The sequence below is a fragment of the Centruroides sculpturatus genome, unplaced genomic scaffold, assembly GCF_000671375.1.
Source record: "Centruroides sculpturatus isolate CEXI.00-Female unplaced genomic scaffold, Cexi_2.0 scaffold1196, whole genome shotgun sequence".
NCBI lineage: Eukaryota > Metazoa > Arthropoda > Arachnida > Scorpiones > Buthidae > Centruroides > Centruroides sculpturatus.
Window position 1 is genome coordinate 46,904 of NW_019385325.1, and position 20,073 is coordinate 66,976.

General features: G+C 30.0%; 1 protein-coding gene across 1 annotated transcript in view; it reads right to left on the reverse strand.

Moving 5' to 3' along the window:
* LOC111637666 (sushi, von Willebrand factor type A, EGF and pentraxin domain-containing protein 1-like) overlaps nucleotides 1-20,073 on the reverse strand; it is a 127,866-nt gene that overhangs the window by 29,578 nt on the left and 78,215 nt on the right. Inside the window, exons 10-13 of the mRNA XM_023383217.1 lie at nucleotides 18,079-18,261; nucleotides 16,341-16,523; nucleotides 8,125-8,310; nucleotides 3,907-4,131 (exon numbers count right to left, since the gene is read on the reverse strand). Coding sequence (XP_023238985.1) covers nucleotides 3,907-4,131; nucleotides 8,125-8,310; nucleotides 16,341-16,523; nucleotides 18,079-18,261 — 777 coding nt within the window. The remainder of the gene's footprint in view (nucleotides 1-3,906; nucleotides 4,132-8,124; nucleotides 8,311-16,340; nucleotides 16,524-18,078; nucleotides 18,262-20,073) is intronic.

A 20,073-nucleotide genomic window follows, 5' to 3' on the forward strand; every position in this document is an offset into this window, starting at 1 on the left:
GGATTTGGATTTACTAAGATAAAATAAAGATTATAACAGAGTTAAAACTGATCCAGCTAAACGTAAAATCAAATGACAAAGACCTTTGGACATAAGCAGTTTCTATGCAAAAACTATTCTAGATCAGGCCAACATTCATTGTATTCAGTACTCAAAAAATGACATAACACTTGTCTGGCATATCAAGCTAATTTTCCATAAAGTGAAGAAGATTTTGACTATTACACCAGTCTTATCACTGTTTAATCCAACAAAGAAAACTATACTAATAGCTGATGCTTCATACCAGTATTAGATCAGAGGAACTCTTTTTCAAGTCCAAACCAATAGCTGATATTAGACTTATCATATATATATATCTTGCATGCTAAAGGAATGCAGGAAAATGTTATGCTTAAATTAAGAAAAACACCCTAGAAAAAACAAACATTTACAAAAAACTTGAAGATTACATATTGAGGACAGGAAGAGATCTAGATGCCAATTGTAAAACTTTTGTTCCTAGTATTACCATCAAAGTTCTGAACACTTTCTCTCCATATCTTAATTGATATAGGGTCTGACCTGGCTTGTCCATTATGACTACTAGTGTAACTAGAACTGATATTAGAAAGGGTCCTAAATTAGACATGCAAACCTTCATTCATCCTTCTACCATTGTAGATGTAGCCGCTAGTGTTGTGGATGAAGAGTAAGCTTTTAGATATTGTATACACATGTATATAAATGCATTTGATACATTCAAATCTTTTTCCTGTACTTTATTTTTTCTTTTTCCTGTAGTCAGGGAGTGATTATGCTATTAATTATAATTATAACATTAACCACATCCCAAGAAAAGATTTTGTGACTGCTGATATCTTAGCCCAGAAATCACTTTAGTAATTTTGATGATAAACAGTTTGAAGTAGAAGTAGAGAATCATGTTTCTTTTACCATTAAGAACTATCCAGCAATATTGAAAACTTCAACTAGTAGTAATACAAGGGAAGGGTGACAAGCTTTTGGTTGTATAGTACCTACATAACTAATGGATGACCAGACAAAAGACTAAACTAAGAATATCATTCCATTCTGAGAGAAAAGGTGCAATCTGACTGTCCAGAAGTAAATTCACTTTATGAATCATGCATTGTGATCCTATCAAGCATGCATAAAGAGATGCTAAAGAAAATGTATGAAGGCCATGTATACACTACTAAATATGATCAAGAGCTAAAAAAGTAATCTGGTATCCTGAAATATTGTCACAAATAAAAGACATAATTCAAAAATGTGATATCTGTACTCAACATCACACTAACCTGTTTTGTAAACTGAGCAGAAAACAGGTATGGATTTATTCAAAGATCTGACTGGTACTTTTACTCATTGACTGATATTCTCATTATCAAGATTGAAAAGATCAGTAGTCTTTAAGTTAATATCATCCTCAAGAAGATGACTGCAATCTTTGCACACCATAAAGTTCCAGAAGAAATCTATACAGATGATAGTGTACAGTTTAAACCATTTTTTTTAATGTAAAATCTTTAATAATTTCCATGAATCATAGAGATTCTGACTTTTAATTAGAAGTCCAGATTGTAAAGAAAATCATTATTAAAGAGAAAGGATACTTTAAAGGACTGTTGAATTGTAGCAACTTGAAAATGAATATTTGCAGTAGAATTAAGTATGAATTGGCAATTGAATAATTCTCTTTCTATGATGCCAAGAAAACTGAAATCTAGGAGCAAAGACAAAGCAAACATTGCTCATCATAAAGACACTCAAAGATGCTGCATAGACAATTACTGCAATAAGTTGAAAGGTCAGAATTTACCAAAACTAGTCCCAGGAATCTAAATCTTCATTAATGATGCCAAAAAATTTGGTGTCATTGTGAGCTACTGAGGAATCATATTATTATGTTATCCAGAATGACAGTAATTGAATTCTCCAAAAAACTGCTTTACAATAATCCTACCAAACCAATTTGAAGAACAATCAAGTACAACAAGGAGAGAAGACAAGTAACAGATTCCAGCTACAACTGAGCAGGACAATATCATCAAATCTGCTGAACAACTCCATCATTTGAACACACTCAGGAAGATTAGTAAGAGCACTGGCAAAAAAATTTCTTGTAAATACCAAAAGTGAAGATATTTTGTTGGCAACACCCAGTGTGGCTGTATGCCATAGTTCGTATATATATATATACAAACTATTGCATACTGCCACATATATATATACAAACTATGGCATATATATATATATCATATTTTCTTGATTTCTTTCCTTTCTCTTTGTTCTATTGTTTTTGTTTTGCTGGAATGTTCATGCTCAATCCTTCCTCTTCAGGTATGGGTGACTCACAACCAAGACAAAAGAAAGAAAGAAACCCTGAGGACTAAAGAGAGTGAGATGTAGACACTTTTTGACTGGACATCCAAGCAGGATGTGGACTAGTGGATCTCTAGGTCATTAGTAGCATCGACCGGAGGTAAGGAAAAGCTTTCCTGGTTAGAAATCTTAATCTGACGAAGAGAGAGACAATCGAATATAGAGAGAATATCAAGACGACTTCAACAGAATAAGCAAGATACAGCTCATTCTATTCTAATAAGTACATTGGAATATAATATTGTCACTGCACCTAGAGATACATCAAGAAATGGGTACCCCTTTCCTGTGCACTTCTCTTTTATTCATCTATACTTTACCATTATCATTCTCTTTAGTTTTAATTAGGTTAAGGCGTTAGAAATAAGTAATTTTATTCATGATCTGAAAGATATGGATTTATGATAGTTGTTGTGACTATATTCTTTGTGTCAGTTCCTTGAATTGTTTATCCAAATTCTATTTTGTTAATGAAAACCTCTGTAAATATTCTCGAAAATCTGTGGACTATACAAGAGTTGGAATCCGAAAGAACCATGTTCAATTGCAAAATAAAGATAATTTCTTTGTACAATATATCTTTGCTGCCTGCATTTTGCTATGAACATCATATCAGTGACACGGGGTGCATAGTGTACCCAAGTATACACAGTATGTCGGCACAGCATACCTTCTGTGTAACTTTTGTTGTTTGTCTTCTGTTGTATTATTTGATTATCCAAATAATACATCAGAGTTTACTCAGATATATATATATATATCTGATATATAGGGTAAGTAAAAAATTATGCAAAGTAGTTATAATTTTTTTTGTTGAAAGTACCCTTCTAGCTGTACCGTACATGCATAACTAGATGTTTAGTCCTAATCACTGTGGTACAGATGTAAAACCAATAATAAGCAGAATAACTCTGGAAAATAATAGAAAAAGCTTTTACTTTAATATGAAACTCTGTAAAAATTTTTGAAAGATTAAGTCAATGAAAGAACATTTTGTAATATTTAGAATACATTTTCAAAAGTTCATATTTTTTTAAGTTTTTATTTGCAATAAATGTATAATTAATTATTGTCCTGTTTATTTGAAAGAAATAAACTGTTAAAACCTTTATATATAACTTGAGAATAGGGACTTGAGAATTTCATAATTTGTTGTTAGTAATATATTTATTAGACTTTTTGTTCATCTTTAGTCTTAAGATCTGGTATAAAATTTCTGTAACCTTTATGAAATAAAGTAATCAATATTTGTAATATTATAAATTAAAAAGTTCATATAGTAATATAAAGCTATATATTTCTTTTATAATTGACATCTACAATCACTTAAAATACAAAATTATTTGAAAGATTAAATTGAAAAATTCAAATTTTTTAATTGAAACATATAATGATATGCAATTACATTCAAAGATTTTAACTATATTAATTTTGAAAAATTTTTCACAAAATAAACTGAAGTTTTCAGAAATAAGCAATACATAAAATAAAAAATATAAAAAATATATTCTCTCTTACATTGACAGTCTATCGTATTTGATGTATTCCATTGTTGATCAATGCACATAATGACTCCAAACTGTATTAAATGAGATGGTATTTCATAACCAACATCACATAAATATCGGCATATAGTACCAGATGCAAGCATTTCCTGATCTCCAGATAAACAATGTATAAGTCCATTTTTTGGATTAGCAGGTTTACGACATTGCATATTAGTTAATTCCGAAGTCTGCAGCTCTGTTATTTAAAAATTATAAAGTTAATTAAATTATTTAGAATAGCTCCATAAAGATATTTTAGACAAGATAAAATATTCTTAACAGTATAATATGTGATTTTACAAAGTAGATATATAATTTATCAAAACTTCATTATTATTAACTATATATCAATAACTATATATAACTATTCAATTATAAACTACATTATTATTTATGGTAAAAAATTTTATTTTAAATACAATTATTTTATAAATTATTCTACATAATTTATAATTCAGTGAATTTATTATCATAATTTTGTGCAAATAAACTGTTTATTATCTGAATTTATCCATGTTTAAAAAGTCAATTTGAAAGTGCAAGCAGATTACATGCCAATTTTAACTTGCAATTCCAAACTCATCAAACAGTTTTATCTTTCATCTAAAATTATCAAAAGCTCCTTTTTAAAAATGTGAAAAATTCTTTGCCTACTGCAGACATTTGTTATAACAATTTTTCCCCAGAAATATCAATATGTATATTATACTTCTGTGAGGACCCAAACAGGGATCGATTGAGAGGTCCGAATGAGAAGTATCGATTGAAAATAAAGAGCTCCTTTTCAGACGCTAAGGAAACGGATTAGGTGTCTCGAGTGAACAATGCAATTGTTTTTTTTTCGTAAATTTGTTAAACAATGGAAACGGATAAATTCGAGGAAAACGCGACAAGAGAGAGGAATCATATTCAGTCGCAATCATTAGGTTTCGAATTGTCACCAGGTGACAATGAGAGACCAATGGAGAGGCGACTACGGTTAAGAAATCTATAAAACCGTGCGACTCAAGGGACAAAGGTTCTTGGTTCTTGGTGCTCCTCTTCAGGATTTTTGTGATCCTACTTATCAACAGCGACTGATTCGTCAACTCCTGTGACTTACTGTCGCTTTCCCGTGACGTCTTGATTTGCACAGATTTGCCTTTCACCAGAGACTTTCGCTAAAGCTGTGCCGCATGCCCCGGGGCCGTCGATCTCAACGTACGACATCGAAGGACCAAACGGAGAAAGTCGGACCCTTGAAGGAACTTTTAATTTGCTCCCCGAGCTGTGTTATGTTGAAAATTTGAAGAACATTGTAAGAATTTTTTGTAATATAATAAACGGGTTAAAGATGGTAAACCCGTCTCAGAAAGTCATTCTGCGCCCACACGATGGAAGCAACCGCTCGGCTGTCGAAAAACCTCACCCTAATCGGCTGACTTCACACTTCATCCTTTAGTTTTTTTCTCATTCATTTTCTCTGCATCAATCCATACATCAATTGATATTATTACACATTCCTACTTGAACTTCTATCTCAAAAGCTGTTCAGTTTTCAATATCTCTCAGAGAACTATTTAGAAAGTTCTATTTAAAAGCTGCATAATCAACTTTCAATGTCATTGAGTAATCAAATTTTAATTCATTGATATTTAACTTTTTAACATCATTTTTTAACATCAACTTTTAAAGATCAGTTATACAATCTCAATGATTAAGACATGATTTGATAATTTAATGCTAAGGGGCTATAACCTCTTGCTATTTTAATTGCTAGAAAGTAAATTTTGAAAATTAAAATAATCATAAACATTTAAAATGGTAGTCCTAGCTTGACTTTGCAATGTTTTGCCCTATTTTCACACAGCAACATTTTATTAATGAAATCAGAATTAAAGAAGATGCAAATAAAGCAAAATGGTAACTTCATTTTTTAAAGTATATAGTGTAAAAATCTATTTCATATTAAAGTAACATTTGTACACAACTGAAATTATTATTATATAATTTTCAAGTTAGATAAAAGTAAAATAAATCTTTGCATAACATATCTAAATTGTAATCAAATGAAATAATTGTCATTTAATTAAAATTAAATAAACAAAATAAGCATTAAATTATCAATTTTAGCATTTTATTGGCTAGCATAACAATCAATCAATTCTTTACCGAAAGCTATAAAAAATTTGTTAATAGCTTGCTACAGCAAATAAGAGTAGAGTGATCACTCAAACTTGTGTCATTGGATATTATTAATGATAAAATTGTTTTCTATTCAATTTTTATCAAATTTATTTTAGCATTTATAATTATAATTATTATTATTATTATTATTATTATTAATTATTATTATTGTATTATTAAAGTAATACAATAAAAAAATTTTGTCATTTGGCAACAAATTTATATTTTACATTTTTGTAGTTTAGAAAGTTTCCTCTCAGCATTTCATTTTTCCATTTCATTTATTTTATAAATATACGTAATAAATTNGAAGAAAGTCTCTTACTGTACTATTTTAGATGTGTTTTTTTTCGATTATAACTGCGTTATAGTCGGGTATGTTAAGAAATGCATACTAAGAACAGATTTCGAAATTTCTCTCTGGTGGGAAAAAAAAGGATTAAAGCTTAACTTGAAGAAAAACTTTTTACTATACTATTTTAGATGTGTTTTTTTTTTGTTTTTACTTGCATTTTAGTTTGATTCATTATCAAAATGTATATTAAGAAGTGCTAATGAAAATTACTATTACAAGGGGAAAAAGTAAGGACTAAGGCTTAACTTGAAGAACGACTTTTACTATACTATTTTAGATGTGTTTTTTGTTTTTATTTGCATTTTAATAGCGTATGTTGTGAAATTACATACTAAAAAAGTTTTAGAAAATTTTGCATGCATGTGAAAGAAAGAAGATTAAGGCTTAACTTGAAAAACAACTTCTACTGTACAATTTTAAATGCAATTTTTTGTTTTTAACTGCGTTTTAGTATGGTACATAAATTACAGCAGTAAAGTACATTCAAGTGTAAACATTTTAAAATCAAAATAAAAAGATGGTATGCTAAATCTCTCTGTACTATTAATGTTGCAAAAGTTTGCTTATTGTGGTAATGATATTTATATTATTTATTGTTTAAAAATTATTTTTACTTTAGAATAGTACAGTTAAAACAATGATCTATATATATAACCCATTCAATGGGTATCCGTCCATCCGTCCATCCCGTAACCGTTTGATAACGGACACTAGAGGCGCCCCTATCGTGTGTCATATTTCAAACATTCAAATTAACAATTTTAATTATTATTTAAATTAACAATGTAAAATATTATTATTCATTTGGCCTATAAATTATTATTTGATCAATATAACGATATAAATAATTCAGTATATTTGTAATAGGAATTTATTATTGCAGGGGCTTATATCTCGCGAAAGGTCGCGAGTAGGGGTATGGTTCCTTTGACTTTATTGTTCGCCCAGGGGCTACAGTTTGGGAGGGTCGCCACCTCTTCATTCGGAGGGTAAATCTTACCATTGGGACTTTAACAGAGTTGTACAGCATATTGATAGGAACAAAAAAAGTCAAAGAAACCATGCTTCATGGAAAATTGTAAAAAACGCCCACTAGGAGGCGTCCCGGGCTACTAGTTAAATATAATGCATTGTGTCGCGCTGGTGGCTACAAGAAGACTGCATTAAATATATGAATATGTGTAATTTGTGAAAAAAATTGACAAATGTGAAGAAAATAAACTTTTTCATTTCATTCATGTACAGTTCACAATTTAATCGACAAGAATAACAACTTTAAATAGTAAAATGGTGATTTACAACAAATTTATATTTTACATTTTTGTAGTTTAGAAAGTTTCCTCTCAGCATTTCATTTTTCCATTTCATTTATTTTATAAATATACGTAATAAATTGCTAATGGAAATAAAACAAACAACATTTTAACGTTTGAAATGATACCATATTAAATTGCATACTAGAAAGTTTCAATGGCCACTCTGGCAAAACAAGATATATGGTGATGAAATTTACATAATGGTTTGATTTTCATTCTAGGAATTTTTGAGGTATTTACTGATGCAGACAAAATTACGGTAATATCAATTAATTCTAGTTTAAATACTATGCAGAAAGTAATTATTAGAAGTAAAAATTTACAAAAAAAAAATTATTTTAAAGATATTTACTTTCACATGTTGGGATGGAGGAATTCCAACTGATATGCTTTCCATTTTCTTTACATAATATTGATGGTTGTCCAACTAATGTATATCCATCATCACAACTAAAAGTGCAGATACTTCTCCAATATCCATTATTTGTACACTGAACATTTCCATTCTTTGGAATCTGAACTGTTGGACATTTCAATGCTGAAATTTATTAAGATATATGATTTATTAAATTGAATTCTTGTAAAGCAAAAATTATTCTTACATCTACAATTATATATATATATAATTTTTTTTTCAGCTTGCATCTTGTTTATTGTTTAACTAACTCTCTTTTTTTTTGTTTTGTTTGTTCTTGTTCTAAGATGCTTGAAAAAGGCCTATCTGGCCACACTGTCTTTTTTGAAAATAAAATAAATATATATTTATTTATTTATTGTTATTTATTGGGGAAATCAAGGCAGATTGAAACACTTAAAGTTTTAAGCATTATAAATAGTAAAAGATGTACAATACAGTACATAGATGTTTGAAAGTAAACAAGTTTATTTTTTAACTACTTGACAATATAATGTTTTGTTCAAACTACCAAGAATGAAACATCAATTGATCAATTGTTATTTATGATATAAAAAAAGGATGCACTTTGGTCCATTCTACTCTGGTGACAATATTTTGACCATGGGACAGAACAGAACACTTATTTTTATTACTCAAAAATAACCAATAATAAAATTACATTGTTCTTCAGTTTGCTTGCTTTACATAAATACAGTTTAACCCGATTATAACGACATCGGATGTAACGACAACCCTAATATAACGTCAAATTTTTATTGGTCCCACGATTTTACTATACTAGATAATGTTAAAAAACCCACTTGTAACGACATAAAACCCTGTTTTAACGTCATATTTGAAGCACTCTTAAATTTACAAAATTAAATTATAAATTTTATTTATCAAAGAAAATACTACGTGTTCAGTCAGAGTCCCTTCCTAGAACGATTGTGGGTGGTACTGTCACCACCTGATTCGGTGGGGTGAGATGCGCCACCCCTTTAAACGACGTGACAGTGGGTTAGTCTGCATAGCTCTCATACTCGTGTTGTAGTTTACAATCTAAAATAACTGACTTTTTTTAAGTGAATATTTTTATTGTTTTTTTTTAATTGATATACATTAATTTAACCTAAAAGTGAAATATATTGGACTTCATGTCCATTGATAGATAAGCAAGAAACGAGAAAATTATCATCCAGGCGTTAAAACCGAAAGTGCCGCCATTATCGAAACTTGACAAATAAAAATTTCTTATAAAAAATAATTTTTGAAATTTTTAATTACATCGTTGTAAATTTAGACATAATAATGTAAATAAAGTTGATTTAAATATTTAGTTTGCACTTTTATACATACGATATTAAATTAATGAATTTTATAATAGATTCTTAAACAGACTTGATACTTTTATGGAACTGAAATTATGACCCCGCAGATAACGACACTCGGTTATAACATCAAAAAATTGCCGGTCCCATGGATGACGTTATAAGCAGGTTAAACTGTATTATTTGTCAAAATTAGTTCTATTGAACACAGAATATTCCTGAAAAAATCTAAAAATTATGTAAAAACTTTTCTTTTTAATTAGTAGCAACATTCACAAATGACAATAGCATATCATAACTGTCCACGCCAGCACATGAATTATGGGCCATTTGAGACAGTTCTGCAAGCAATCCACCCTTCAACAGAATGGAATCCAGTTCAGTCATACTCAGGATGCAGAGATTATGTTATGTTTAAATGTTGTTAGTTTGTTAGTTTATGTCAGAAATTAAATTACAATATAATATACCAGTGGTGTGCCGTGACATTTGATGATAGGGAAGCTGTGTTTCTGTAAGAAGCAGACTTCCAGGGGTAATCAGTTATTTGCACGTCAGTGATGGTCTAGGGTCCATTGTATTCATTTGTTTGATAAGTCAGTAAAAACCGTAGACTTCTCTAAATGTATTTTTAATATCACAATTACATTCCGAATCAATAGCCACAATATAAGGGCTAAAATTAAAAATAAATTATAAAAACTTACTTGATGAAATAAAATATGTGGTTGATGTACATACTTGGTACAAAATATTCTTCAATTGTATGAATATATTTTTAAAGAAAATTATAATTAAATATAGCTTTGTAAAGAAATGTACATAAAAATATAACACAAAATTTTAAAACAATCCACTTAGTCAAATAGCTCCCTACAAGTGGCTAATGTATGGAATCAAGAGATGGTCCTGGTAGGTGTGCAGTGCATGCATGCATGCAGACTGCCAAATTCCAAGGGTGCCGTTACTGGTCAATGTCAAATGCCTCTTTTGTCACATCACTAGTATACCTCAAAGGAACGCGACAGGGTTGTTGTAAATTTTAAATGTTTCTCACCATAACTATAAAAATCTAAATATGTTAAACTTAATAGATTGTCTGTCGTTTGTTTTCTAACTAATTCATTTTAGAACCAGGTGTTGTCCACAGAAATTTCCAAAATTTACAACTTTTCGGTCACTCTCGTTGAACTGGAAAAATTTCTGTCTTTATTACATCTAATATTATGAAGAAATCAGTCCCCACTGTACTTGGCTAGATATTGGTTCGGTTAAGCTTTTAAGTAAAATTCCGGCTCTTTCATCAGGGTTTTATTTATGTCCCTAATTCCCTAATCTCTTAATTATTTAACTACTTCTAAAGTAGAAATAAGTTGAAATCGGTTACTTTATACTTGAATATTTGTAGTCTTGGGAAAGAAGTGGAAAGACAAATTTTTATGACAACAGATACATAAATCGTAAATTTAAGGAATATAAATTCTAGAGCTTGTTTTGTACCTTGTGCATCTCATTCATTACATTTAGTTGTAAATGATGCTGCCAAAGTAACAGTTAATAGTTAATTTTTTAACATTGTACAAGAATTGTATATGTTTTTTTCTGCATCCTCTTATAGATGGGACATACTAAATTGTAATATCACTAGTTAAACATTGAAATCTGTAAGTAATACAAGATGGGAGAGCAGAATAAAAGCAGAAGAAATATATCAAATATTTTAATGGATTTTTTTTAAACTCCTGTCAACTACATATACAGAACTATCGTAAAAACATACCAGTAAACTCCTATTGGTTGGGTTAAGTTATAAATCTACTCGCAATTCACATAATAGGGTGAGGACAGCCAAACATCTAGCAGGCAGGCAGTTAACAACCCAGAACCGGTCCTGGATAGAATCGTTGGAAGTGTTATACGATATTTTGGTTTGTAGCTTCCACCAGTGAGGTTCATGCTCTGTAAAGTGCATGCAGAAATGCCTATAATCTGGCTGCTTTACACCATTCAAATATTTTCACCGTGGAAGCTATCTCATATTCAACAATACAGCGCTTCCATTGGGAATATGTGTATATGAATTTATATTTGAATATACAATAGCAATGTTATCATTTTTTTACATGCAGTATAGAAATTTGTAGTAAGATATATAATGAGGTTATAATAAAATATAAATTTTAATTCAAAGTATACGTTCAAATATGAAAATAATCGCATAACGTGTATTTATATTTTAGAATATACAAGGGAAGCGGCACTTCCACTGCTTCCAAGGACGGCATGCCACTGTATACTATACTATACTATACTATGATATAATATACTGTATTTTCATGGAATGACTGGCATGCCAGTCTATCCAGGAGACTATAAAATCAGATATTTCCATATGATAAAAGCCAGAATGCCGGTTTATCCCAGGAAATGCCAGCATGCTGGTATAAGTAAGGTTATACATTGCTCTGTAGAGGGTGTGTTAAAAAAATCAATGAGTTTTTATTCTAAAACTGTGAAACTGTCAGCATTATATCAAAAACTGATTATATGTTTAATTTTTTCATTTTTTCTTCTTTCTAACGATGTAAAATACTCGTGGAATTCTGAAAGTACTTTTTTTAATGTGTATTTTATTGTTATTTGATTCAAAAACACAAAAATAAACATATTAAATTTAAGAAATTTACTGTAAATTATCTCAGCTTAGACCAATTAACATCAGCTTTGTGTGAAATTTGAGATGAAGTTATTTTTATAGTCTCATGATCTGTACTTGCACAGAGTAGCCACATTCAGGACCCTTGTTAAAAAAGCTTCCACCCATTGCTCTGACACTTTACATGGGAATTGGAAGTTAAACAATATCTATTTAGTCTCTACACATGGCTATTTTGCAAGGCTTATTAAAGCTTAGTTCATCATTATCTCAGGTAAGATGACCCCAATTGAAATGTGGTTAGTGTATAGGACTGTTACTTTTGACAAGGCTCTATATAACATCTATAGAGAAATTACAAAAACCTCCAACATTAACATTGCCTATAAAAAAAGTCTGACAAATTTTTGTTGCTGAGAAATGCTAAGAATCCTTGTCAAGATCTTCAATTCCAGTACCTTACCTCCACAGAAATTTATCATACCTATCCAAGACATCAGAATTGACCAACACTATGGGGAGAATCACACAAGTGTACAATGGTCCATGAAAGGCAGTACATGAATAAATAACAACAATTATTTATTTTTTTCACACGAATTGTAATATACAGGATTCTTTTTTGGATTCCAACTCTGAGTGTTACAGAATATCCAAAATAGGAGCAAGGAATAGAGTAAATACAAATCAAGGGAACCCGCTCGAGACAATTAAGGAAAGACTAACTTGTAATCTTATAACTAATACTTACACTAAATTATAAACTAACAGAGGAAAGGAAAATTAACAAAAAGTTTTAGTGTGATAGAAAAAGAGCTTATAAGGAATAACAGGGTTTTCTGGTTGGTATTGATGCTCTTCTGGTGGGAAAGCACTGTAATTTGTTTCCTGATGATCTTTAATTGGATCTCTTCAATGATCCTCCTTATACAAGGGACATTCGTCTCTTTTTACGTTAACAGGGTCTTTTCTCCTCTGCAGGCACCTTCGTCTCCCTTTGTCCTTCTAGACGATGAGCAGGAGTGTAACTTCCACATGTCTGCCTTCACCGAGAGTCCGACCCAAGAATGACCCTCCTTATCCATTAGAGTTGCCTTGGGGATCTCACTTCCCATTGTCAATATGGTTCTTAGAAAGGGTTTCCCCACCCACAGAAAGGAATGTTAGTCAAAAATTCGAGAAAACAAAAGGAGAAACAAAGAAGAAAGAAAACTTAAAACTAAACTTATATCTAAAATATATATAGTAATATGGTGTATCATATTACTACTATAAGTATATCAGGATGACAGCCAGATCACAGAGCATAAAATTAAAGAGCATGAAACCCTATAAAGCAGGAGTGTCCAACCTTTTTGTTTCTTTGGGCCACATTGGAAGAAGTCAAGGAGTTTTGGGCCACAAGCAGTAGCGTAGCGTAGGGGGGCGACAGGGGCGGCCCACCCCAAGCGGTACTTTTTAGGGGGCGGCAAAATTTGACAATAAATAATAATATCTTGTAAGAATTTGAACCATTTTATTTCATATTTTCGTGCACCTACGACTCGGACCGATTGAAATGAGCACGGCAATAGTGTTACCATCCATCCGAATAGTCCGCGAATCGACTCGCCGTCCAAGGATATCGTGCGCAACCTGTTGACCTTTTTTATTTTTGTTTTTTTTTTTCTTGTTTTTTTTTCTTTGCTTGTACGATTTATTCGTAGATATATACACCTTCAATATCCAATAGAGCTAGGTCACTTGCATTACTCCTATCCAAGTCTCTCTAGTCGCTAACTGTAACTGATTTAGAACCAGCATGCACTGCAAATTATTCTTCGCATTGCAAAATGACATATGCATGCGTCAGAAACTTCTGTTCGAACAAACCTCACCCGCCATCCGGGTCGGCGATTTTAAAAAAAGTGGCAACACTAGCACGGAATTTTTCATTACTTATTCTGTGACTAAACTGAATTTTAGTCTTTTAAATTGAGATACCTAAATAAGGGGACGGCGAAATTTTCCTTTTTCCCGGGTGGCTGACACCCACGCTACGCCACTGGCCACAAGTAGACTACAGTACATATATACTTGTGGTCCAATATACAAGTATATTTAAGGATTAACATGTCTAGATTATAATAATAAGTATTAAAACTTTATCAAGAAAAAGGATATTTTAAAAATTACTTCTACAGACACTTTCAATTTTTACTTAGAAATAGATAAATTCATTTATTATAAAAGAGACAAACGGAAATTTATTTGAAAGACACAGACATTTGTTATATTTGGGTCTCTAATTAATAAAAAGCAACGAAACACCATTTTAAAGTGCATTTTTATTCAACTAATATAAATAATATGTAGCCCAAAAAGTAGCCAAAGCGCCAAATGATATTTTTTACATCAAACAAAAAAAAGTAGCCACATTTGGCGCAATGTAGCCAAATCTTGCAACGTTGAAAAAAGTAGTAAATAATACTGGAGTTGTGAATCAAAGGATTATAGACCCAAGTGCAGGGAAAGGAGAGAAAGGACAAAAGTTAAAGAAGTGAGAAAGGTTGGAAAATTAAGGGTCAACAGAAGATCTGTTTAACCTTTCTCCCTACTACATCTTTTGTTTTTTCTCATCTTTCCCTCCTTTTCCCAAATTTGGGTCTATAATCCTTTGAGTCACAACTCCAGCTTTATTTAGTAATCCTTCCTCATTCACACATTTCCAAGTATTTGAAAATATTTCCTTTCCACTCAAGAATAAAATACGAATAAAGGTTTACCGCTTTGTGAAACTTCTTTTTTTGAGTTTATGCCGTTGAAATAGATAAATAATAAAAAAATTAAAACATTTTGTCTGTTTTGTTTACACGTTTATTGGGCTGCATGCGGCCCGCGGGCTGGACACCCCTGCTATAAAGAAAGGGCTTATGTGCAACCACTCTTGTGGCTTTCACCTCTGACAACAACATCAATGTATTACTTGACAGGTCTAATCTTCTAAATCACAAATTCATCCCAGAATACTTAAGTTACTTAAAAAGGCTCAAAATAAATAAAGCTACTAAGAGAAACATTGCTATTAATTTTAAGGATACAGAAACAATATCCCACACTTGGAAAGCTATACTCAAAATCTTATGATACTCAAATCTCCAGTTTTTGTTGTATTTTTTTTTATTAAATCTTTATTTTTACTTATTTGTTTGTACTTTGGATGCCACTCCTCTGCACATGCACCTGCCTTTGCTGACATGTTGTTACCAAGTTCCTTTAATTTTAAATTTATATCTTACATGCTATGTTTGTTTTTCTATCATGTAACGTAAAGATAATCATTAAAAAATGGTTTAAAACATTTGTTTAAGTATTTCATTTCATGTTTAAGTTCATTTTTTGCTGCTAGATTATTGGTTTAAAGTGTTATATATAGATGCAATATTTGTTCCTCTTTTGGCTTTTGATAAAAAATTATTGAATTAAAAAAAGTTTGTTCTTTCAAAGCAAACTCCTTCAAAAATTAAAAAAAATGAAGCAAATAAACCAAATCTGTCATGACTTCATCTTTAGCTTTAATTTCATAACAAAACAGAAGAAAATAATGTTGTGTGTAAATAAAACAAAGCATTGCACAGTCAAGCTAGGGTTATCTTTTTAAATGTATATAAACTATCTTTAGTTATCAAGATTTATATTGTAGTGATTAAAATTGAATGAGTTTGTAGCTTAATAGAATGACAATTATAACCTCTTGTATCTTAATGGTCAAAGTTCTCCAAAATTATGTCATCATATAGATAGAGGCTAATTATCAAAAATTTATCAGCTTTCAAAATATAAATTCAAGTATGAGTGTCTAATAATATCAATTGTAGCATAGATTCAATGTATACAATATAAATAAAAGAGAATTAAAAATGAGGTATGCATATATACATTTGGTGGGTTTCAGTGCTGTCAAGAAAAATTGATATGACCAAATATAGTACATCTGTGATACTCAAAAAATTTTTCACGTTTTCTAAAGATGATCTTAGTAGCTTTAGACAAAGGAAAATATGTTTAATAGATCTGTAATTGCATAATCAACATATAACCTGCTCCATCACATGATTTACACTCAGTTTCAAATTGCCTTTTAAACATAGATAACCCACAGGTTATCCATACAAAATTAGAGTAATCATTTAAATTATTTTTACCTTCACAAATTGGAATTGGAGCACTCCAGCTAGCATGTTTATTTCCTTTACATGATATTGAAGGTTCTCCAATCAATGCGTATCCTTCATCACAAATGAAACTGCAGATACTTCCCAAGTTTCCTTCATCTGTACATTGAACATTTGCATTTTCTGGAATCTGTATTGATGCACATTTTAATCCTGAAAGTCAATATTATATAATAAATTCTTAGAGAGTAAAACTAAATTAAAAGTACCATAAATATGAATTTAAACTCATCTTAAATTTGAAAAATCTTACAAGAATTGAAATTTTAATTAAATCAAATTTATTATAAGCTTTCATAAATTAAATTATTTACTTATTTAATATCTTGATATAATTTTTCACTTATATTAATTACCTATGCATGTAAAATATTATTCAATTTTTTCAATCAGTTAAATCAGTGTTTCTGAACGGGGACGATATCACCCCCATGTGGGCGTTTTTTTATGTTGAGGGGGCGATTAGTAACAATTTATATTTTGGGGGGCGAAAAACAATTTTCTGGGCGATATAGTAAAACATTATATTAAGAATAATTAGATATTTTATTCGTTATATCGTACAATAATTAAACAAATAACATTATATTAGTCACTAGTCTTTTCAATGCAATGTGAATTTGGCGTTAGCCTTGTCCCTCGGCATCGAAATTTTGTAGTGAAGGGGGGGCGATACTACGTAACGGTTTTATTGAAGGGGGCTATACTACGTTGAAGGGGCGACGATTCATTAGAGGTTGAGAAACACTGATTTAAATAGCGAATATAGAAAATATTAACTTTGAATCAAATGTAGAAAATATAGAATACTGTAATTTCTAGATATTTTGAAACATCTAGAAATTACAATATTTTAAAATTGATAAAATATAATAATGTACTCTATATTCATTACATATATTTGAATAACAATGAAAAAAGTACAAACACAAACACATACACACTTGTAAAAAAAATTGATGTACAGTATCTTAAAATCAATGTGCAATAGTAATAAAATTCTGCATATGGAATGGTAGTAAAAGAATAAAAAATTAATTACAATATTACAGCACAAGACAAGCACGGTGAAAATTAATGCAAACTGACAGTGGCAAATCCAGAAGAACCCAAAGTGGGGCAAACTCAAAAATTTAAATATTTGAATAATTTTAAGTAACTTTTTTTAACATGTGCAAGATGATTGTATTGTGAATGGTCTGATAAAGCAGATTTGCTATCATATATACAGTATTTTAGAAACAACATTTTGAAGTTCAAACAAATAAATTATATTTTTTTGTGTCAATGGGGAGGGCTTAAGCCCCTGTAACCTCATGGATCTACCTTGTAAACTGACCAATGTCAGAGATGTCTTTACAACTGCTAATATGCAACATTTGTGATGAAACTATTTTACGATATCAATATCACAGCATAAGGATGCTGTGATATTGATATCGTATCGACAAAATCACAGCATAAGGATGCTGTGATATTGTAATAAATTTTTAATTTTTTTAGTACTATTCCGAGTCATATTTTTTACTATTGCATACCAGCTTTTAAGGTGAGTCAAATTTTTGCAACAGAGTTTATTTGTATTTTTTTAATATTATTATTCATATAATAATATTTCATGTTAATTAATACACATACATACATATTTATTTATATTGTATATGTGTGTGTGTGTGTGTGTGTGTATTAATATTTAATTAAATTTTACTTTCACATGTTGGATTGGAAGCATTCCAGTTGATATGTTTATTTCCTTCACATAATACTGATGATTCTCCAATCAGTGCATAGCCTTCATCACAAACAAAACTGCAGATACTTCCCCAATATTCTTTATCTGAACATTGAACATTTACATTTTCTGGAATCTGTATTGATGGACATTTTAATCCTGAAATTCAATATTATATCATGAATTCTTAGATAATAAAAACTAAATTAAAGAAAATTATATAAATGATTTGTAAAAAATCTTATAATGAAATTTAAACTAAATCAAAATATTATCTCTTGTAGATTAAGTTAGCATTTTTTTTTTATTTGGATATAATTTTTTTTTATTTATATCATCAACTATACATGCAAAATACAATTTAATTTCTTCAATCAGTTTAACATTAATTTCTAAATATTTCAACAAGAAAGTATTTTAAAACTGATATTAATACAATAATGTACTTTATATTTATTATACACATATTATTAGATAAATAAGTATTGTATGTTATGGACTAAATGATTAATATGGGCATTATTAATAATGACAAACAACATTGGTCATTGTAATAAATTTCCCTTTCTTTATCATAATTTATCACATTGACTGGTCAATATGAACATCTGTTGGGCAAAGTGAAGATAATGATACATTGAGATGTGATCGTCCAACAAAATATTTAACTTCCCCCATATACCAAAATGACATTCCAAAAGTTTTTTTAAGTTGAGTTTTATAACCAAATTATATAATTTTGTTAATAATCCTTTTTGTTGACATTAATTTAACTAACACAGTTAATAATACTTACTTTTAAAAAATATTCTAATTTAAAAGTGAAATTTTCACAAATTATTTTGTTGAATGCTACGTGCAAAGTAATTGCCAAAGTTAATTTATTTTAATAATAATTCTATTTATTATATAGTGTGTGTTGATTAATAAAGAGTTTAATATAATAAATATCCTTATATATTAATAAATATTAACCATTTAATATGAGCAAATTTTTCTTAAAATACTTTGAAATAATTCATAAAAATAAATAGTTCTTAATGAAAAAAGTGGATATTTTTTAAAAATCAAATCACCCAAAGAGAATAAATATATGTAACAACTACAAACCAGCATGAAGTAAATTTAATTAAATGAAAAACAAACATTTTCCTCTGTTTTTAATGGTCGTCATCAGGTTTACACTAGTTAGAACTAATAAAATGCATGTTTTTTGTATTTGAAGGGCTATTTTCCTCCAGGTAAGGGGAGTATCCATGGGTAGTCCTATCTCAGGAATGCTTTGTGAATTAGTGGTGAGGCACTTTGAACAATATGTCTTACCTTGTGTTAATGATGACATTATGTTATACACAAGATATGTCAATAATGTGTTGATTATTTGGAAGAAAAAACCAAACTGGTCTGCATTTATCAAGGCTTTAAATGATAACACTTATGGCCCCTTCACACCTGAGTACACTTTCTTGACATTCCACCCGAGTACACTTTCTTGACATTCCATTACAACATGGTTGGTTGAGGTGTTCTGTAAAAAGTCATATGTTCTGCTCTTCATCCATGCAAAATCACACAATCCTTTCAATTATAAAATCCTGCTTTTAAAGCCCTGGTAAGAAGGGCTTACATCCATTGTTCTATGGTGAAAGATAGGAAAATAGAGCTGGATTACATTTCAAACATAGCCAGGCAACATGGATACCCTGCACACCTTATTAATGCTCTTATTATTGGGTTGTTCGGAAAGTAATTTCGTTTTTTTTTTCATGGAAAAAAACACAATATTTTTATAATAAATAAATATTTTATTGAATTATATATCGACCATTTTGGTCAAATACCTGTTGTCATCGTTTCTGGTAGTAGCATGATTTCGCATTCATAAAAGTTTTGATCGTTGCTTACAAAAAACTGATCCAAGTGATTTTTGACATTGTCATTTCAAGTAAATGTCTTACAGTTAAAAAAAAT